This window comes from Peromyscus maniculatus, chromosome 5 (assembly GCF_049852395.1).
Source record: "Peromyscus maniculatus bairdii isolate BWxNUB_F1_BW_parent chromosome 5, HU_Pman_BW_mat_3.1, whole genome shotgun sequence".
NCBI classification, from domain to species: domain Eukaryota; kingdom Metazoa; phylum Chordata; class Mammalia; order Rodentia; family Cricetidae; genus Peromyscus; species Peromyscus maniculatus.
Genome location: NC_134856.1, coordinates 44,796,793 through 44,816,828, shown reverse-complemented (window position 1 = coordinate 44,816,828; position 20,036 = coordinate 44,796,793). Strand labels below are relative to the sequence as shown.

The 20,036-nt window shown below is 48.8% G+C and overlaps 1 protein-coding gene across 4 annotated transcripts in view; it reads right to left on the bottom strand.

The window, feature by feature from the left end:
* Nucleotides 1-415: 415 nt before the first annotated feature.
* Znrf1 (zinc and ring finger 1) overlaps nt 416-20,036 on the bottom strand; it is a 96,474-nt gene continuing 76,853 nt past the window's right edge. Inside the window, exons 2-6 of one of the 4 annotated variants that reach the window (XR_013051306.1) lie at nt 13,737-13,832; nt 4,293-4,398; nt 3,888-3,979; nt 1,895-1,986; nt 416-1,032 (exon numbers count right to left, since the gene is read on the bottom strand). Coding sequence is in view for 2 of the 4 variants with exons in the window: in XM_076572172.1 (XP_076428287.1) it covers nt 1,929-1,986; nt 4,293-4,398; nt 13,737-13,832 (260 nt within the window). In the remaining 2 variants the exon portion in view is untranslated. The remainder of the gene's footprint in view (nt 1,033-1,894; nt 1,987-3,887; nt 3,980-4,292; nt 4,399-13,736; nt 13,833-20,036) is intronic. The other 3 variants (XR_013051307.1, XM_076572172.1, XM_006974086.4) reach the window with 3 other exon arrangements.

Sequence of the window (20,036 nt, the reverse complement as noted above, 5' to 3'; positions counted from 1 at the left end):
TTTCAGTGTATTTGTGATTGTTAAATCCTCTGATTGGACCAGATCCAGGAGGAAGGCAGGGAAGACATGGGAATGGAGGGGGGGAAGTGTCCTCGATGGGCTCTTCTGCGTCTTCCTTTTTCGTTTTTGGCAAGGAAATCAAGGTATCAGGGTACTAAGGGAGAAAAGTGCAAAACCAAGCCAGAAAGATGGGACAGAAAAACAGGAAAACAAAAAAACGAACCCCCCCAAAGTAGAAAGGTTGGTGATACAGAGAGCCAACTGGGGCACTGGGCAAAGGAAGTGCCCGTGTGCCCGCCCGCCCGCCGTCAGAGTATAGCGGAGAAGACATGGCTAGGCCTGGTTCTGTCACTGAGTGGGTTTCAGCTGGGCAGCAAACAGCAATCTGTAAACATCACGAGGGAAAACACCAGTCGACACTAGACTTTTTTTATATAATTTTTTTGTTGTTGTAAACACTTTAAAGACAGACCCACAACGCCTTTCAAAGGTGAAAAAGAAAATGCCCTTTCCCTCCTGGGTTGAAGGTGAGGGGGAGAATAGAGGTCAATTCATTCTTCTCTCAGACTCGCTCTCAATCAGTTGGGTGTCCTCAGGGAGGAGGGAGGACCATGTTCTGGAAGTCAGTGCAGAAGGGGTGCCCTGTCCCTCTGGTGTCCCAAGCTCAGCTCTGTCCAGTGTCCGAGGAGCCTCCTCCCAGGCCCAGGGCTGTCCGTCCCTGTGTGGGTCGGAAGAAGTCAGTCGCGCTCCATCCGGCCGGGAACTGGCAGCAGCGCAGCGTGTCCCGAGGGCAGGCTGGTCGGCCGGGGTGTCTGGTTCAGTCCAGGCAGGCCCCCGGAAGCCAAACATCATGCCGGCAATTTGGACCTGCATCCTGAAGCCAGGGTCCAATCCCCTGCCTCACTCTCACCCTTGCTCTGTCTTCTCCCCTTGTCATCAGAGTTTGAGGTGAAGGTAAAAAGAGCAAATGTCCCTGATTTGCCTGACACCGTCAGCTGGTCTGGGCATTTACTTGGAATAAATAAAATAAACCTAACAAAAGAAAACAGAACAAAAGAGAGAAAGAGAAGAAAAGAAATTCCCCCCAAACCTTTGGATGTGAGATGAAGTGGAAATGCGCTATTGGTTTGTCTGGGACTTAGGTTTTGTTTGCCAGAAAGAGAGAATGAGGGGGGGGGGGGGGGAGAGGATGCCAGCACAGGCCTCAGAAAGCACAGGTAGGGCAGGGATAGGAGACCAGGAGAGGGGTTAGCAGTTAAACAAGGCACCCTGGGAGGAAATGGAACACTCACACTGGAGATACATATGCATGTGTGGGAGGGAGTTGAAATGCTGGCCTGCTGCCATTACTGTGACATTGTGCTGAGGACGGAGGGCTGGGTATGGCCGGGAGCCCTCAGAGTCCCCTAGAAGTGGGGTAAGGTGGCCAGCAGGGGAGAACCAGCAGTGAAAAGAGCTCAGACAAGCACTCTGCAGTGGACACTGAGTTCCACAGGTCTCTATTTAGTGAGTCCTCCATTTCTAGAGAAATGGAGCCTCCAGAGCCAGGAGGTGAGCAAGGACAAGACAGCTGCTGTAAAGAGGCAGCCGCAGAGCGGCTGGGGCTCATCCGCTTCAGCCCATGCACTCTGCAGGGGACCCGCCTTTCTCGGGGAAAGGAATGGGATTCTACCTTTGCCCCGAGTTCTTCATGAGCATGCTACTGTCCCTCCTTAGGCTTCCCCAGGAAAACCCCCACACCCTGGGAACTGCTCACTGAGGACATGGTTCCTGTCCTCCTCTCTGCTTCTGCTTTCTCCTTGGAGGGGTGTGTATCAGGCAGTCTGCCCCCTCTCCCCCAACTCCCAGAAACTTGACCCTGTAAGCCCAGAGCCCCCACCAACTATGGGCTCACCTTTGAGAGGAGTCAGCAAGCCAGCCCAGCAGGGTCAGTCAGCAGGGTGCTCTGGACAAGATCTGTTCACTTCAAACCAGGAGTCTATGCAGCTGGAGCGGGTACCAAGGGAGACACATCAGTTATTGATGAATGTCAATGCTCCTGCAAGGGGTCCTGTCAGGGGTTGGGCTCTGGGGGAGGGTTTTCCAAATCTCTCCTGAAAGGACCCAGGGAAAAATTATTATGTCCCCTACCCGCTTGAAGTCGGAAAAAGGGGAGAATATCAAGAATGATCTGAGGGCGCAGGGGCAGAGGGGGAGCCTGAGAGATGGGTCAGTGGTTGAGAGTACATGCTGCTCTTCCAGAGGACCCAAGTTTGGTTCACAGCACCCATATCTGCTGATTCACAGCCAACCCGTAAATGCAGCTCCAGGGGGATCTGACTCTTCTGGCCTTGGTAGGCTCCTGCAGTCAGATGCGCACACCCCCTCCCCCCCACAATTTAAAACTAATATATATGTATGTGTATTTTTTTTTTTTTTAAAGAATGATCCTGAGGGCTGAGGAGATGGCTCAGTGCCTAAAAGCCCTGCTTGTCCTTTCAGAAGAGCCAGGTTCAGTTCCTAGCACTCACATAGTGGCTCACAAACATCTTTAACTCCAGTTCCTGGGGATTCAATGCCCTCTTCTGGTCTCAGTGGGCACCAGGCACACACATCATAAAAATACATGCAAACAAAATACCCATGCACATCAAATAAAAAAAAAAAAATAAGCTGGTGTGGTGGTGATGCACAACTTTAACCCCAGCATTCGGGAAGCAAAAGCAGGTAGATCTCTGTAAGTTCAAGTCCAGCCTAGTCTACAAAGTAAGCTCTAGGACAGCCGAAGCTACATAGTGAGACCTGTCTCAATAAATCAAATAATAAGTCTTTAAAAAAAAATAAAGAATGATCCTGGGCAGGGGGAGGCTAGAGAGATGGCTTAGTAGTTAAGAGCACTGGCTACTCTTCCAGAACACCTAGGTTCAATTCCCAGCACCCATAGGGCAGCTCACAGCTGTCTGCAACTCCAGTTCCAGGGGATCTGATTCCTTCATGCACATAAAATAAAGTTAAATAAATTATTTAAAAAAATAAGAATAAAAAAAGAATGATTGTGGCTCAGCAGGAGGCAGGCCAGTAGGTACAGACTGGTAGATCTGGCTTTGCAGGAAGGGCAAGAGCGGCCTTGTAAGGCCCAAAGCCCGAGCCCAGGAGCCCAGGACAGCAGCAGTTAACACTAAGAAGGTGAGAGCAGGTGGGCTACATAGAGCAGCAGCAGGTTCACTGTCTCTGAGGAGGGCAGAAAGTGGGACCAGGAGAGGCTGGCCAGTGACAAATGTGGCCAGATCTGAGGTGATGGGGGCACCCCTCTCAGAAGCTCCAAGTCTGCCTAGCAACACTAGGAAGGGGAGCTAGACCCTTGGGTTCTTTGACACTGCTAAGTAGGTGAGCCTGGGAAGGGGTGCAGCAAGGCCTCCCTCTCCAGTGTTTATAGAGGACTGTCTGCATCCCAGAAGAAACAGCAAGGGCCCCAGGACACTGTCCTGTTTTGTAAACCCACATCTGGGCATTTTCAAGGAGAGTGACCAAAAAGATCATTTGCTTAGCTTTCCCCAGCAGGGTCAGGGGGTTTCTTTCCCAGCTCTGGTTAGTGCCTGCCTGGGATGCTGCAGGGATCTGTGGTGGAAACCAGACCAAGAACCAGTTCTCCCATAGGCCAGCCACACGCCAGCCAGGCACAGCTGTGACACCGCAGACCAGCAGTCCTGGGCTGGGCTTAGGAAAGCCCCCGTGCCAGGAACCAGTGCCGGCTGGAGGAGCAGAGAGCAGGTGGTGGCCACAGGAACATAGGGGTACTGTCCTGGGCAATGTGGTGTCTTCTTTCCAGTTAGGAAAAAAAAAAGGATACTGCTGAAGGTAGAGGACAAATCTTGGCCTGGCTAATTATAGCAGCTCTCAGTACTTACAGGTAGTGGCTTTTCCTGCCTCCTGGCCCTTGGGGGAGGAGGTGTCTCACAGGCCGCCAAGGACAGCTGTTCTACCCTTGCTACCTCTCCCTCTGCAGGACAGGGTTCAGAGGGAAGGAAGGCAGTCAAGCTTCAGGTGGGATTCGGGAGAACTCCAAACCAGGTCTGCCCACAGCTCCTACCATCTGAACTGCCGAAGCAGAGTTGAACCTTGAGCAATTCACCTCTGCTCTGCCCTTGCTATGACTGAGTCTTCCACCAGTACAGTAGATGCCTGACCTCTCTCAGAGAGCAAAGGGTGTACAGGCCATCCCACAGCCAAAGAGGACTGAATGGCTGGCGAGGGCTATCTACCCTGTGGATGTGGGATTTGTTACATGGTTCTTGCCAGGCAGGCCCTTGTACCTTTTGTGATAGATGCACAGGCAAGGCAGCCTGGCTATCGTGTCCCCCTGAAGCAGCTCCTCCAGGCAGATGACACACTCCCCCGCATCTTTAGTCAGCACGTCATCTGCAAGAGAGACAGAGAGACCAACGGGGTTAATCAGCAGCAGGTGCGTGGCACAGAGCAAACACAGGTCTAGGAACTACTTACATGATCCAAAGCACTATGTATGCTTTGTATGTGTGTGTGTATGTGGGGGGGGGGGGAACAGCAATGGGAGAAATAAGCAGTAACTAGAAGAGCCTTCTGAACCAGAAGCTTGAACCAGGTATTAGGGGTATGGAAGAAAAGTGCTTACTCAGACTGTTCAAGGACAGCTTTGGAGAAGTTCACAGTGATAGGAGTCAAGGGCACAGGCTGGGGTGGGAGGGATTAGGTTCCAGGCAAAGGAAACAGTGTCAGACACTTGGGAACTTGAGGAAACGGGCTAAGGCAGGTTGCAAAGAGCCTAAGGAGTCATAAGCAGGGGTGAAGCCAAGTCCCTAGGGCAGCTTCGTGCTGTGCTGTGGAACCTCACTCTGGAGGCACTCTGAGCACGCAGCAACAGCACACTGCTCACAGGGTAGGGCGAGAGCATGGCAAGTCATTAGAGACTCCACAGGAAAAGGCAAGGTCAGAGTGACGAATCCAGCTGTCTACTGAGTGTCTCCATAGACACATACCAGTGGAGCTTTCCAGAAATCTGCTTTAGTCTAGATGTGGGGTTCAGAATAGATACGGGGCAACATGTACAGAGAACAGACTAAAGAGACTGTCCAAGGAGAAAGTTTAGACTAAACTCTAGTAAAGCCATAGGCAGGCCTGGTAATGCAGAGGTGACATGGAATCACCCGGAAATCACCCAAACCACAAGAGAACATCAAGTGAGCAGGCTATGGCTGTTCAGGAAGGAGAGCTTAGATCACTTCCCACTGAGCAGACCATCAGTCCCCAGCTGTAGCAATGATTAAAATGAGATTCTGTGTCTATGTTTCTCTTTGAGTCGAAGGATCTTACAAGCCAGGCAAGGCATTAAGTGTCATGTTCATCCTGTGAATGAGGAAACCAAAGAAGTCATGTCTTGCCATTGTCAGGGGACTTGAGGATGGTCCAGGATTAGGGTCCTTTGTTCTGGTGACTTCTCTTTCCACTGTTGTTTGGTGGAAAGAAAACTATTAAGGACCCATAAAATATGGATTATTTAGCTGGGCGGTGGTGACGCATGCCTTTAATCTCAGCTCTTGGGAGGCACAGGCAGGCGGATCTCTGAGTTTGAGGCCAGCCTGGTCTACAGAGTAAGTTCCAGGACAGCCAGGGTTACACAGAGAAACCTTGTCTCAGGAAGAAAAAAAAAGGGGGTGGGGGGTGGGGGGCAATTATTCATAGGCTCAAAGTCCCTTGCCCAAGAATCCTGGGGCAAAGGAATAAAATAGATAAAATCTGATATTGACATTTATATCCTTAGGAGTTGTGAGAGAAATCACTTGTGTTTCCTGGCCACTGGGTTTAACATTTAGCTAAGCCAAGGATACAACAGAAAGTGTAATATGAACTAAGAAAGGAGATGGACAATGGTCTGCCACAACACTGTCACCTCACACTCCAGACCTGGCAAGTGTAGGAACACCCAAAGTGGCCAGTCCCATTCACTTAAGCACTAGATACCACATATAACTGTGTGCAGGTAAAGAAAAATCCTGAAAAATACACCTTTAAAGTGACACAAAGTAGGATTAGAAGTAAAGTGCTCTGATGTTCTTTTATATTGTCTTGAATGATTGAACACATACTACTTTTACACTTAAAATCCTCAACAAAGAACTGCACTGAAGCTGGGTGTGGTGGCGCACACCTTTAATTCCAGTGCTCGGGAGGCAGAGGCGGTCAGATCTCTGAGTCTGAGGCCAGCCTGGGCTACAGAGTGAGTTCCAGGACAGGAACCAAAACAGAGAAACCCTGTCTCGAAAAACCAAAAAAGAATTGTTGTGGTCATGGTGTCTCTTCACAGCAATAGAACACTGACTAAGACACCTGGAATTTGCATTTTACTTGAGAACGCAGTCAAAGGGTAAGATGGATTGTGAATAGACAAAGGAGCTTAATGCAGGCCCAGGAGACAGGTGTTCACTGTAAAGGCTTCCACCTTGGCTATGCCTGATGCTTTTCATGGGAACACTGGAGAACAGAACCCTCAACAGAGATGGAGGCAAACTCGCTCAGTCTAGAGACAGTGGAGTCATCCTGGAGACATCCTTGGCCAATTCTTCCCCATTCTCTGGGGCATCTTAGCCCTGACATGGCTTTCAGGCTATAGCCCTTCATAACCTTTGTCCCTCTCTCCCCTAGATTCCAAAAGTTTCCCTTGGGAACCCCCTACCAATGGGTAACTCAGCAGTGAACCCAAGAAGCCAGTCAGACGTCCTGTATGGTCTGTGCTCACTGTTCCATCTGCACCTCGTGAGCCCATGTGGCCCCCAGGTGCTAGTGTGGGGTGAGGAGCAGATATGGAGGTCTGGCTCAGAGGCTCTCTTCCTCAATAGGACTGACTTGACTTCTCTTTCTTCAAAGTGTACATCACGCTAGAGCAAGGAGAACAAGGGTGATTCATTTAGTATCCACAGGTAGAACCCTGCCCTGAACACTTGTCAATGAAGGACTAGCAGACCCAGACTGGAACACCTGTTGATTAAATACACACTTTTTATGGCCTCTTCACAAAGCAATTTTATGGACTTTACTGGCCACCCTGGGTGTCTGTAGCACGGTATGGAGAACTGAACCCACCATGTTAGGCTGACACAGAGCAGGAAACAGAGAACACTGGGACTGAGGCTGTGGAAGGCCATCTGGAAGTTCTGGAGTGGCCCAAAAGAATAAGAGGCTTGGAATCGGGGTGGAGAGATGACAGTACATAAAGGTGTCTGCCACAAGCCTGAAGACTTGAGTTTGCTCTCCAGACCCACAATGGTGAAAGGAGAGAACTGGTCCCAAGTTGTACACACACACACACACACACACACACACACACACACACACACACACACACACAAACACACGCACACACACGCATACACAAAGTGTAATGAAAGAGAGAGAGAGAGAGAGAGAGAGAGAGAGAGAGAGAGAGAGAGAGAGAGAGAGAGAGAGAGAGGCATAGGATCTGACAGTGTGGGTAATCCAGTAGTGCCCATACCTAGCCCAGAACCCAGGGAGCAGAGGGTAGGAAAAGTAAAGATCCTCAAGAGGTCTCTTTAAAACTTCCTGGTGCAATCATCAGGGCTCTGAGAATGAGCAGCCACCAGATGTCCCTGGGATTAGAAAGTGGATTAGAAGCAGAGGCTTGGCTATCAAGCATTTCTGTGAGACTTCCATACTCATCAAACAGGGACTTTGTGGCACAAAGCCAAGGACCCTGGACCTGGCACACATGCAGATGACAATGCAGATGGACTCAAGTGCTCCTTGACATGAGGAGGAGGAGGAGGAGGAGGAGGAGGAGGAGGAGGAGGAGGAGGAGGAGGAGGAGGAAGAAGAAGAAGAAGAAGAAGAAGAAGAAGAAGAAGAAGAAGAAGAAGAAGAAGAAGAAGAAGAAGAAGAAGAAGAAGAAGGCCGGGCGGTGGTGGCGCACGCCTTTAATCCCAGCACTCGGGAGGCAGAGCCAGGTGGATCTCTGTGAGTTCGAGGCCAGCCTGGGCTACCAAGTGAGTCCCAGGAAAGGCGCAAAGCTACACAGAGAAACCCTGTCTCGAAAAACCAAAAAAAAAAAAAAAAAAAAAAGAAGAAGAAGAAGAAGAAGAAGAAGAAGAAGAAGAAGAAGAAGAAGAAGAAGAAGAAGAAGAAGAAGAAGAAGAAGAAGAAGAAGAAGAAAAGGGCCCCTGCTTTCCTGAGCCATCTAGAGACCAAGAATTTCAGAGAGATCTCAGAGAGTCCTGCAGACCCTGGCAGAGGGACATCTATGCAGCTGCCATGACTCTAAGCCTGAGCTCTTGCCATCCTACCTGTTTCCTTTAAAGGTCCAGGCCACGAGTGACTTCCCTGGTGGCTTAAAAATAATACCCATCTCACAGGAAGCGTAAGCTTCCCATTTCTGAGGGTGTTTTGGGGTCTCCAGGTGCTCACAATGGGTAGGGCAGTCTGAGAGCCAGCACTGTTGCCTCTGACCTCCTAAGACTTAGCTGAACCATGGAGTGCTCTGGCAAGGCACTCACCAAGGGCCCCAGAACTCTTGGTGGCATGGGGCTTGGGAGGGAAGGCTGAGGCCCAGCTCAGACTTGGCTAAGAGCAGGAGCATGCATCTACATTCTCCCTGCAGTATGTCAATAAGGAACATGGAAGAAAAGGGAAAACTCCTAGCAGAAGGTATAGGAGAGGCACAGGTTTGGTCTTACACCATCTCTGTCAAGTACAGAGCTGCCGCTGGCCCAATATGTTGGCAGACAGGACAAGGTTCTCTGATTCCTTTCTTAGTAATGCTGGAGTGTCCTCTCTTGAGATCTTAAGCAGAGTGTCTCCTATCAGCAGAGGAATTGTACCACCCAATACACCTTGTGGTGGTAATATTTTCTATGGTACTCTAATAAAACCTGCCTGAAGATCAAAGGTCAGAGCTAGCCACAGAGGTCAGGCAGTGGTGGCACACATCTTTAACCCCAGTACTGGGAGTCAGTCTTTAATGCCAGCACTTGAGATTTCATGCCTTTGCTACCAGAATTGGGAAGCACACACACCATTAATCCCAGCACTAGGAAGGTTGAAATGGCTGGGCAGAGAAAGGCACATAAGGTGGAGGACACAGGAACTGGAGAGGCCCTTTTGGCTGAGGACTCCGAGGCATTCAGCCTGAGGAGTCTGGAGATTGGCTGAGGAGGTGGCGAGGGGAGAAGTGGCTGTGGCTGTTCCTTTGTCTCTCTGATCGTGTGCAACCCCTGGATTTTATGAGGTGTAATCCAAGGTTCTGACAAATTTGGCTGCAATGAGGATACCCAGGGGGGTAAAGCCAACTAAATAAAGGCCTGGGATGTTTCACAGTCACAAAGCTGTTTCCAGCTTCTCCATGCAGTGTCCTCTCCTCTGGCCTCGTAGCTTATGTGGACTAGGGCGGGGACTCAGTTGGTAAAGTGCCTGCCACTCAGACACAATGTGCGATCCCATTCCTAGCACCCATCTGAAACCCAGCATGTCGGTGCGTATCTCTAATTCCAGCCCCGAAAAGGCAGAGACAGGAGGATCCCTAGAGTTCACTAGCCAGCCAGCCTAGCCAAATCCGTGAGCTGTAGGTTCAGTGAGAGTCTGGTCCCATCTCAAAAAATAAGAAGAGGTGACTGGAGAGATGGCTCAGTAGTTCAGTGCACTTATTGCTTTTGCAGAAGACCTGGGTTCAGTTACCAGCACCCACCTAGAGGCTCACAACATCAGTAACTCTAGTTCCAGGGGGTCTGATACCATATTCTGACCTCCAAGGGCACCAGGCATGCATGTGGTATACACATATGCATGCAGGTAAAACATTCATACACATAAAATGAAAAAAGTAAATCTAAAAATAAAAAATTAAAGGTGAGGAAGACATCTGATGTTGACCTCTGGCCTTTACATGCACCCACATGTGCACATACATGTCCGTCCCCCCACACACACCCCCAAGAAAGTATGTTGGGCTGGCAAGACGGCACAGTAGGTAACTTACTGCAGAGCCTGACAAACCGAGTCCAATCCCTGGAATCCACATAGTCCCCACCATGTCGTCTTCTGGCCTCCACTTGGGGGCAATGGTACACACCCATGGGTGGGCACAGACACATAGGAACACACAATAAATAATAAGGAAAGGAGCATTTTCAGAGCTCTGAAGATAGGGCAATACCTCTTGGCAGAGAAGGGAGAGCATCATAAATCAAGAAGCCAAGCATGGGCCTGTATCCCAGAACAGAACTCCCGGCATCTACTGAGGCAGCATACTGGTTGCCACGTCCTTGACGCTGTAGGAAAACACCTGCCTCACCAGAATATCCCTTCTTCTGTCTTTCTTTTCTTGTTCCTTCTTCCTTCTTTTCTTCCTCTTCCTCCTTCTTTTTCTTCCTCATCTGTGTTTGCTTGGTTTGTCAAGACAGGGTTTCCCTGTGTAGCCCCGACTGTTCTCAAACTCAGGGATCTGCCTGCCTCTGTCTCCTGAGTGCTGGCATTAAAGGCGTGGGCCACCACCGCCCTGTCACATGCTCTTCTGCTAAGGAAAAGTCATACCTCCATCGCAGGAGCTTCTGTATTGCTACCTGGGCAGTAGATGGCCAGAGTTTAGAAAGAGAAAGATACAGGTACTGAGGGCAATCAAGTTTACCCAGAGGCCCCCTTACCTCCTTCCTCTCTTCTCTGTAACTCCCTCAGCTTCTAGGAGTCTTAGGTTCCAGGGCTGCCATAGAAAGGCCCGGAAGAGTGAGAATACTAATGGCAGCTGCCTGGGGCTTGTCCCTCCAGCGGGTCTCTGGTGGTCACTGGCCTGCCTGCCTGAGTCCTAACCCCGGCAGCACTAGGTGCCAGTTCTCTTCTCCTCCGGGCACTTGCTGGACTAGTAAAACTGGTCTTGCTTTCCCTAAGTTTTAAAAAATAATCTGGCAGGCAACTACTGGAGGCCTTCCAACCTTCCACTTGGCCAACCCTCTTAATAAGAAAAATACTACTTTCTATCTGCCTCATTAGGAGGCTCCTACTTTGTTTCTTTGGTGGTAACTAAATTTCATCTTATATAACTATCATACATTTTATAGAAATTTCCTCCATTGGAGCCAGCAACTGTGGAAGGTGTGAGTGAATGTGTGTGCATGTGTAGGTCTCCAGGGCTGTGACCAGGAGGTTCCAGAGCTTGCTTTCCAGGTCACTGGTGCTAACTCTCTCTCCCCACTCTCCTTCCCTCCTTCTAGGGATGAAATACAGAGCTGCACACACCAGAGGCATGCACGCGACTCCTGAGCTGCAGTCTCAGCCCTCCAGTCACTGAACTTTTTTAAAAGATTGATTTTACGATTTTGTGTGTATAAATGTTTTGTCTGCATGTATGTCTATGTACCACACGTGTGCCTGGTGTCCAAGGAGATGGTGAACCTTCATTTGAGTGCCAAGAACAAGGGCTCTAAACCACGAAGCCCCCTCTGCAGCCCCTGCAGTCACCTTTCACGAGGAAACAGAATGTCACCACCACTGAAGACAGCTTCACACCGGCCCTTTCTAGGGCGGTCCCAAGAGCGCCTGGCTTCTAGCCAGAGATTTCCTCTTACTTTTTTCTTTGAAAACTTTAAAGATTTATTCATGTGTAGAGGTATTTTAACTGTATGCATGTCTGTGCTGGTGCTTGTGGAAGCGGGAAGGCATTAGATCTCTTGGAATTGGAGTTATAGATGTCTATGAGCTGGCACATGGGTGCTGGGAATTGAATTCAGGTCCCCTGAAAGAGCAGCCAAACTTAATTGCTGAGTCATCTTTTTGGATCCGTTTCTTTCTTTCTTTTTTTTTTTTTTTAAAGTAGATAAGGTAAAGTATGTGAGGTTGGGGTGATAAGAAACTAGGTAGAATATGTTACCAGTAAAACCAAAGTGAGCTCAGAGCCCTTGCCTTGGAAGCTTTGGCCTAAGGACCCAGGTGACAAACACTGCTCCCCTCCCCCCAAGGGTTTCTCTGTGTATCTTTGGCTGTTCTGGAACTCAGAGATCCACCTGCATCTGCCTCCAGAGTGCTGGGATTAAAGGCGAGAGGCACCACACCCTGCCCCAAATACTGTCTTCTTACCTCCAGTGTCTTCAGAGAAAAGAAAAAACAGACTGAGTATGAGGTGTCCTTGGGGCCACAGCCTCCTTTCTGCATTAGTCATGTGTACAGAGGAGCCAGACATGGGCTTTGAAGCTCCTCCATCACCTTAGGATAAATTCTACTCACAGGGCTAGAGGTGACTGGCCTCCCTGCCTCTGGCAGGAAAGGACTGGCTCTGAAAGAGAGTTCTGAACTGCAAGTCTGGCGCTTACAGACAGGGAGAGATGGTTTCTCATGTCAAGGATGAGAGAAAACCAAGGAGCAGAGGGAACCACAGTGGCTCTGTCTCAGGTGGCCAACCTTCCCTTGCTCTAAGGCAATGATTTAACCTGTGGGGCGTGACCCCTTTGGGGATGAACAACCCTTTCACAGGGGTCACATATCAGATACCCTGCATACCAGATATTTACATTATGATTCATAACAGTAGCAAAATTACAGTTACGAAGTAGCAAGGAAATAATTTTATGGTTGGGGTCACTATGACATGAGGAACTGTGTTAAAGGGTCACAGCACTGGGAAGGTTGAGAAACACTGCTCTCAGGGGTTGAGGTGAGAAGGATGGACCAGCAGCACCAGCCCCTCAAGTGATGGTCCATAGGAAGACCTGGGTTCTCTGGGAAAGGAGCTGGAGACGCAGGTGAGGTGACTTTGTTTTGCATAGTCCTGACATCACTTTGTCTGCCACAGACACAGTTATTACAAAGTTCTCCCCAATGATTCTAAAAGCCAAGCTCTCTCAGGCCACGCCCCCTGTGAAGCGTCTTTGTGCTCTGACAGCAAAGGCAGTGTCTAGAGAGAGCTCTGGCCAGCAACCCACAGGACAGAACAGTCTTCATAAGGTCCGACACATGTGAGACAAAGTGAGTACAGTATTTGAGGCCATGACTGTGACAAGCGATGAGAGCCATCCAGGGAAAACCCCTCTTTCCATGGTCCCAGGCAGAGATGGGTAACGGACAAAGCCGAGCTTGAGCAGGGGATGGGTAAAGCAGTAGACCCAGGAGCATGGCAGTCACAGAGAAAAGGAAAGGCTGTCAGCTCGAGAAAGAGGGCTGGCTCACTGGGAGGAAAGACAGGGCCACAGCCTGCCCTGTAGCTGGCCTTCTGGCATGTCCAGAGGTCTTCAGGCTGTTATGTACCAAGACAGATAGCATGTCCTCCTGCAACTGGGATCCTTTGGCCAGCAAGTAAGAGATATAACCTTGCGATAAAATCTAAAATTTACAAATTATGATGGCAGTGTGGCGGGGGGCGTTGCTAAAATGGCATCCAGGGCCTTGTACATGTCAGCAAGCATTTACCACTGAGCTACATCTCTAGTCCTCGAAATTTTTGAGTAGGAATACAATACTCAAACTATGCTGAGTCTTCTCACCACTCTAGCCCTGAGCAGGGACCTGCCTTGGCCACTCCTCAGCTACCCCAACTTTGTCCCTGCCTTGGCCACTCCTCAGCTACCCCAACTTATAACCAAGGCTCTTTGGAACAGTAGGTTCCTCACTACCACACAGATACTGCTACTAAAAGAAAACTACACAGAGCCCTCCCCCCCCAACCTGGAGGCTATGTCCCAACTGTCCAACTCATCTTGACATCAGGAAGCAGATGATACAGACAGCCTTACCATTGTAGGAGAGGCGAGGTTTGCTCAGACACATTATAAAGTGCATTTCCATCTCATCGGAAGCCACAGACTTGGAGCAAATGGGGCACTTGAAACCTGAAAGAGAGGAAAACAGCATGAAATACCTTCTCCAAATCCAGATATCCATAGTCAGTGTGGACATGCTCAACCACAACAAGGTGTGGAGTCAGCGCTCCGGACAGAGACAATGTGGACAAAGCCAAGGCCAGTTTCTCCTTCATTAAGTCATTGAGCTTCTCCCTTTCTCCATAGCCTTCAGCTTTCACTAGGGTGCTCTGCCACACAGCATTTGGCGGAGCTCGCTGACTCGAGTTTGATGTTCTCTTAGACTCTTTACAGCGGGACCTAGTAGCCAGCAAGGCCAGGGAAGCAGCAAACCAAGGCAGCCAAGTTATCGTTAAGTAACAGAGCTCACCCCCTTCCGTCTCTGCCAAGGGAGGAGTCAATGCGCCAGCTGAACCTCCAACCCCTCAACTTACCCACCCTGCCTGGGGGTAGCACCTTCATCCATCCTTCACTCAAGATCCTTTGCCTCCCTTGAAGGGAGCTATATCAGTTAAGAAGTATGTGAGCAGGGCGGGGGAAGAGGAGGCGCAGCTCTTCAGAGTGCTCCTAAACACTACTAAGTAAAGCAGTCATTTTCAATTCGAGGAGAACACAGGACATTGTAATCTGCTATTTTACTGCTAGGGCAATCTGGACTGTTATACACCAAGGGTTTCCTCATCATTGTAACAGTACTGGTAAAATTTGGTGGAGAATCTTCCGAGTTGAACTACAATTAAGCAAAGCTAACTTCTCTCTCTCTCTCTCTCTCTCTCTCTCTCTCTCTCTCTCTCTCTCTCTCTCTCTCTCTCTCACACACACACACACACACACACACACACACACACACACACACACACACACACAAATGGTTTGGTTCCTCCCCACCCCCAAACAGGCTAATGCACTGATGAACATGCCCAGTCATAAGACAGATGAATTGTTATTATTTTAATCTTTTCTATATTATTGAATAGTTTCAAAGAGATAAATTCTTTGCATGCAAATTCTACCACAGAACCATGAACTTTGAAAAGTTACTGATTTGCCTGCATCCATTTGTGTATATCACAGAAAATCACAGCTTCTTTCTTTGGTAACAATGACTTTTTTGTTTCTGTTTTTTCAAGCTAGGAGGGTTTCTCTGTGTAACTCTGGCTGTCCTGAACTCACTTTGTAGACCAGGCTGGCCTCGAACTCACAGATATCTACCTGCCTCTGCCTCCTGTGCGCTGGGATTAAAGGCATACACCTGGGCTGGATGGGCTAACATAACATAATGCATCTAGCTACTGCTGCCGAGATTTCACTGTTCCATTAGTTTTCAGTTAGCATTTTCATAGTTTGATGTTGGTAATGACCATCTACAATATTTATTTATTTTTTAAAATTTGTGTGTTTTGCTTGCACATATGTATATGCAGCACATGTATGTTTGGTGCCATGGAGGTCAGAAGAAGGCATCAGATTCCCTGGAATTGGAGTTGCAGATGGTTGTGAGTTACCACGTGGGTCCTGGGAACCAAACCTGGGTCCTCTACAAGAGCAGCTAATGCTTTTGTTTGTTTGTTTGTTTGTTTGTTTTGAGCCAGAGTTTCTTTGTGTAACCCTAACTGTCCTGGAACTCGCTCTGTGTACCAGGCTGGCCTTGAACTCACAGAGATCCACCTGCCGCTGCCTCCCCTGAAACACTTTTAAGGAAACAGATAAAAGCATTCAAATAGACAGTTGTGAGTCCCAAGCTAGAGGAGCCCACTCCTGCCCCAGTGTCCCTCACACGATGCCTTGCAAATCTGTATGGAAAGCTGTGATTGGGGTAAAGTGGTGCAGAAACAGGAAGCAAGTCACACAGAGTACTTACTTCAAGTCTTCTCCTCAATGATAATGGGGAAAAAAAAAAAAAAAAGAAGGCGGCATGTGCCACCATAGCCGGCAGTGATAACGCTATAGGACCAAACAGAAGACTTGGCACTCAGCTAACTACAGCTGAAGTGGACTCCATGGATTTGGCCCTTATTCCCTCCATCTATTTCCTTAAAAATTCTCAGCATCCAAACACCTCACCTAAGGTCTTAGAAATAGTACCATGGCCGGGCAATGGTGGCGCATGGCTTTAATCCAAGCACTCGGGAGGCAGAGGCAGGTGGATCTCTGTGAGTTCGAGGCCAGCCTGGTCTCCAAAGCGAGTCCCAGGAAAGGCACAAAGCTACACAGAGAAACCCTGTCTCGAAAAACCAAAAAAAAAAAAAAAAGAAAGAAAGAAAGAAAGAAAAGAAAAGAAAAAAAAAAAAAAAGAAATGGTACCAGTATCTGACCTCTGCATGGTTGTTACAAGTTCCTAAGTAACACCACCAGAAGACAGTTAGAAGCTTGGAATAGCGGTACGCTGTCCCTAGTTTTCTGGCAGAACTAGGCTGCTTGTCTCTGTAAGCCAGCTTAGGAATGTATGTGCAGATCCAGTGTCACATATGCAATGGAGAGATGAGGAAAAGACCCGACTTTTAGGATAAAGACACTTCATTTCCAACTTAAGTTCTTGTGTGTTTACAAGAGATTTTCTGATGTCTCCAACTCAAAAGAGCAAGGTTTCTTAAGAATGTAAGTGGCTTAGAGAACACCTGTCTGCTGCACTCCCTGTTAGCACTGTGTGCAGGCTGAGGGCTGGGCGACAGCGGCATGGAAGGAGGCATTCCAGACCGGCCCTCCAACCCAGCCTGGGCACAGACACAGCTATTCAAGTGATCCGTTACTAGAAAAAGTTTACACTTCCCATGCTGCGTATTTCCCCAGCACTTCTGAGAAGATTCGGGTAATGCCTGAAACAGCATCACAACAGTCCTCTATTTACGTGTGAGGTGTTTCAGTGTGAAGGAGAAGGGTGGAGTTTTGCTGAGATACTGGCAAGCAGGCCACTCAGCAAGGTCTAACGTCACCGGACATTTATATCCTAGGGGATAAAAGGCAGGGTCTTGGGTTTAGAGCAGTCTCTTCATTATTCTGAAAGGGAGCAGGCCCCAGGAAGGCCTCGGAGCAGTGTGAGGTCACACACTGAGGCAGTACATCTGAGACCACACTGGGCTTCTTAGGTCTCAGTCCAAAGTTCTTTCCAAAGGGAAGAAAACGTTGGCCACGGGATGTTGAGAAAGAGGTGAGCTGGGAAATATTACCTCTGGTAGACGAAGAGAGTGTGTTGGGAGAACCATGTTTTGACTGCAGCAGAGCCCGTACCTCTCAGTGCTTTTGTTTTAACTCATTTTACAAGGCCTGTGAAGTAACGAGGGACTATTTTTATGCAGTCAGAGAATGTCAAGAAGACCAGGGTTTTCCAGACTCAAGGCCTTGGCAAGTAATGTCCCTCCTTGGCCGGCAGGGTTTTGTTTTGTTTGTTTTTCGAGACAGAATTTCTCTGTGTAGTTTTGGTGCCTATCCTGGAACTCACTCTGTAGACCAGGCTGGCCTTGAACTCACAGAGATCCGCCTGCCTCTGCCTCCGAGTGCTGGGATTAAAGGTGTGTGCCAGCACCGCCTGGCCAGCCCTCAGTTTTATTGCTGGAAAAAATGGAGAAAAAACACCTCATGTTTGCAATGATTGAAGGAGATAACATCATCATCAGGCCTAGAGCAATAAACGACGAGGAAGGAACCGAGGGCTAGGGGAAGGACTTAGTCAGACCACGACTAAGTGGATACACACATCAGACAAGAGGGGCATAGCCTCGTAGACTGCTGGGTCCCTCCACTGGTACTTTCCATCCTGCCAATGTGGAAACAAGTCTCCTCTTACACTATAATAGGTAAGTAGTATTCTGCAGTTACTGAGTCATTTCTAAGGACAGCCACTGTGCTTTACACAGCTTCTTATTTATCATACAGTGCAAGTACTACCAATAGGCAGGTGCTATATTAGCTCTATTTCATAGAAACACAGGGAAGGTCAAAAGCTCAAGTAACTTGTTCAACATTAACAGAGCCAGAAAGAGAGAGCTGACAGCCAGCAAATCTGGCCACAAGCCAGCATCCTGGTCCCACTGGCTGACCAGCACAGGGGAAGGGTTCAGCAGCAAACAGGACACAGACACGGGTCTTCAAATCACTTCTGCAATGCCCCACAGCCATGTTTCTAGATAGTCCTTAAACACGGGCGATGATTTTTGTTCTAGGAATTCTGTCAGTGTAGCATTGCAGAATTCAGCATTCGACTTGGCACAGAGTCTGCAGCCCTGCTTGTATATTACCTTTCAAATGAAAATAAAGGGCAAAAAGTAAGAAGGGAAGAAAAAAAATGGAGAGCTAAGGGGGAAAAGCTAATGTCCCCACCTTCTTTCCTGAAAGGTCATCCGATGATCAAGACGGATTCTACACTTTACCGCCCCAATCTTTTCTTGTATCTGTCCAGTCTTGATTCAGCACCAACAGCCCTATGGAATGACAAATACTGATATTTATGAACTATCTGAAGGTTAAAATTTCTTGGAAATCTTTATCCCATTTTGGAAGGAAGTCTGCACTGAATGAAAGTCAGCCCGGCAAACCAAGACAAACCGAAGGTGTGCAGAGGTAGCCAAACCACATGACTTCCTCAGACCTCCTGAGAGGTGTCAGCAGTGCTTCAGAGTGACGAAAAGCTTTGTTTTCCTTGCAGAGAAAACCACAGGTGGGCTCAAGACACTCTCCACGTGCTCTTAAAGGACTCAGCTGGCACACCTGGAGCTTCTCCCAGCCCCTGTCCTCCACACAGGTGGGTGCCACATTGGCCACTGCCACTGGTTAAAGCTCGCTGGCTAAGTAACTTGTCTCCCGTCAGTGCACTGAGAAGGGTGGTGGCTTACCCAGCTGGTCGGTCCCCTGACCTGTTCCGCTAATGTCTCAAATGAGGAAGGAGTGCATTAATATGCGCTGGCCTGATTCTGTGCTTCGTGGCTCCATCATGCAAATTCCCTATAAGATTCAATCAAAAGTAGCCAACAGAGGACATAATGAAGATCCAATTGCTCTCCTTTCTCAGGCAGAAAAGCAAAAGCCAGAGCCCAGCTGCTTCCTTGTTACAAGTGCCCTGTTTAAGTGGGAATCCTTTGGCATTCGGTTACCTATCAGAGACTCAAGCCAAGAGAAGGTAAGTCTGCCCTGTGCCAGGTCAAGCGAGCCCACTCACAATGCCAGGTTAGGACCACTGGTGGGTGAATCAAGAGTGACCTCAAGGAAGCTCACAGTCATGTGAATTAAAAAGCTTCTTCCTGGGGCAGGCTAACCTGGCTTCTCGGTCTGAGGACAGCAGCAGATGGGATAATTGGTCCAGAGCGCTCCCTAGCCACCTCCCAGATATTCTACCATGTAAGTTAAGAATCTCCACGCTCTGGACACAAACTGGAACCTTCTCCTTTAAGACCTGATTTCCTGGGCAGGACCAAGAGCTGGCTCTTGTTGCTCCAGTTTCTCTCCCACCCTCCCGATGCTGATGCGCTATTTTAATGGCTGCCCCAGTTCTGCCTGTCTTTGCGATCACCTAAAGGTGGAGTAATCAAAAGAGGCAACCAGGGTGAAAAGAGCTGCACACCCGAGAGGGGCCTCCTATCTGTACAAAGAGGAACGATGTGGCACCTCTCAGCTGGGAGCTCCGAGGGTACCACCCCAATTCTGTTCTACCAGGCAGTTCCCGGATGCCTGCGTCAGTTTTTCCTGCCACATCCTGTGATGCTTATTGACAATAAAATAGGACTTGCCTACACGATGACTAAGTGGGATTTAATATAAACAGGGGACAAAGATACCATGGGGGACACTCCAAACATTTCTTCTTTTTTCGTTTTTGAGACAGGGTTTCTCTGTGTGGCCCAGGCTGTCCTGGAACTCACTCAGAGATCTGTCTACCTCTGCCTCTTGAGTGCTGGGATTAAAGGCGTTCGCCACCACCTCCTGGACACTCCAAACATTTCTATACCATATGTTCTACATTCTTCAAGCACAAAGACACATATATTTTTCTTTCCACATCCTCTCCCCTTCAAAAACCCAATGCACAATACATCAATGGATTAACTGAAGTTTGAGTTATGCCTCCTGAAGACAATTCTGGGCACAGAAAGGCCCAGAAGTTCTCTTTCGGGACTTGGCCTCTGCAATGCTCTTCTAGAGCCAAGGGGTGCGTGCATGCGTGCGTGCGTGCGTGCGTGCGTGGTGTGTGTGTGTGTGTGTGTGTGTGTGTGTGTGTACACGTGTGAACATAACTGGGTGATA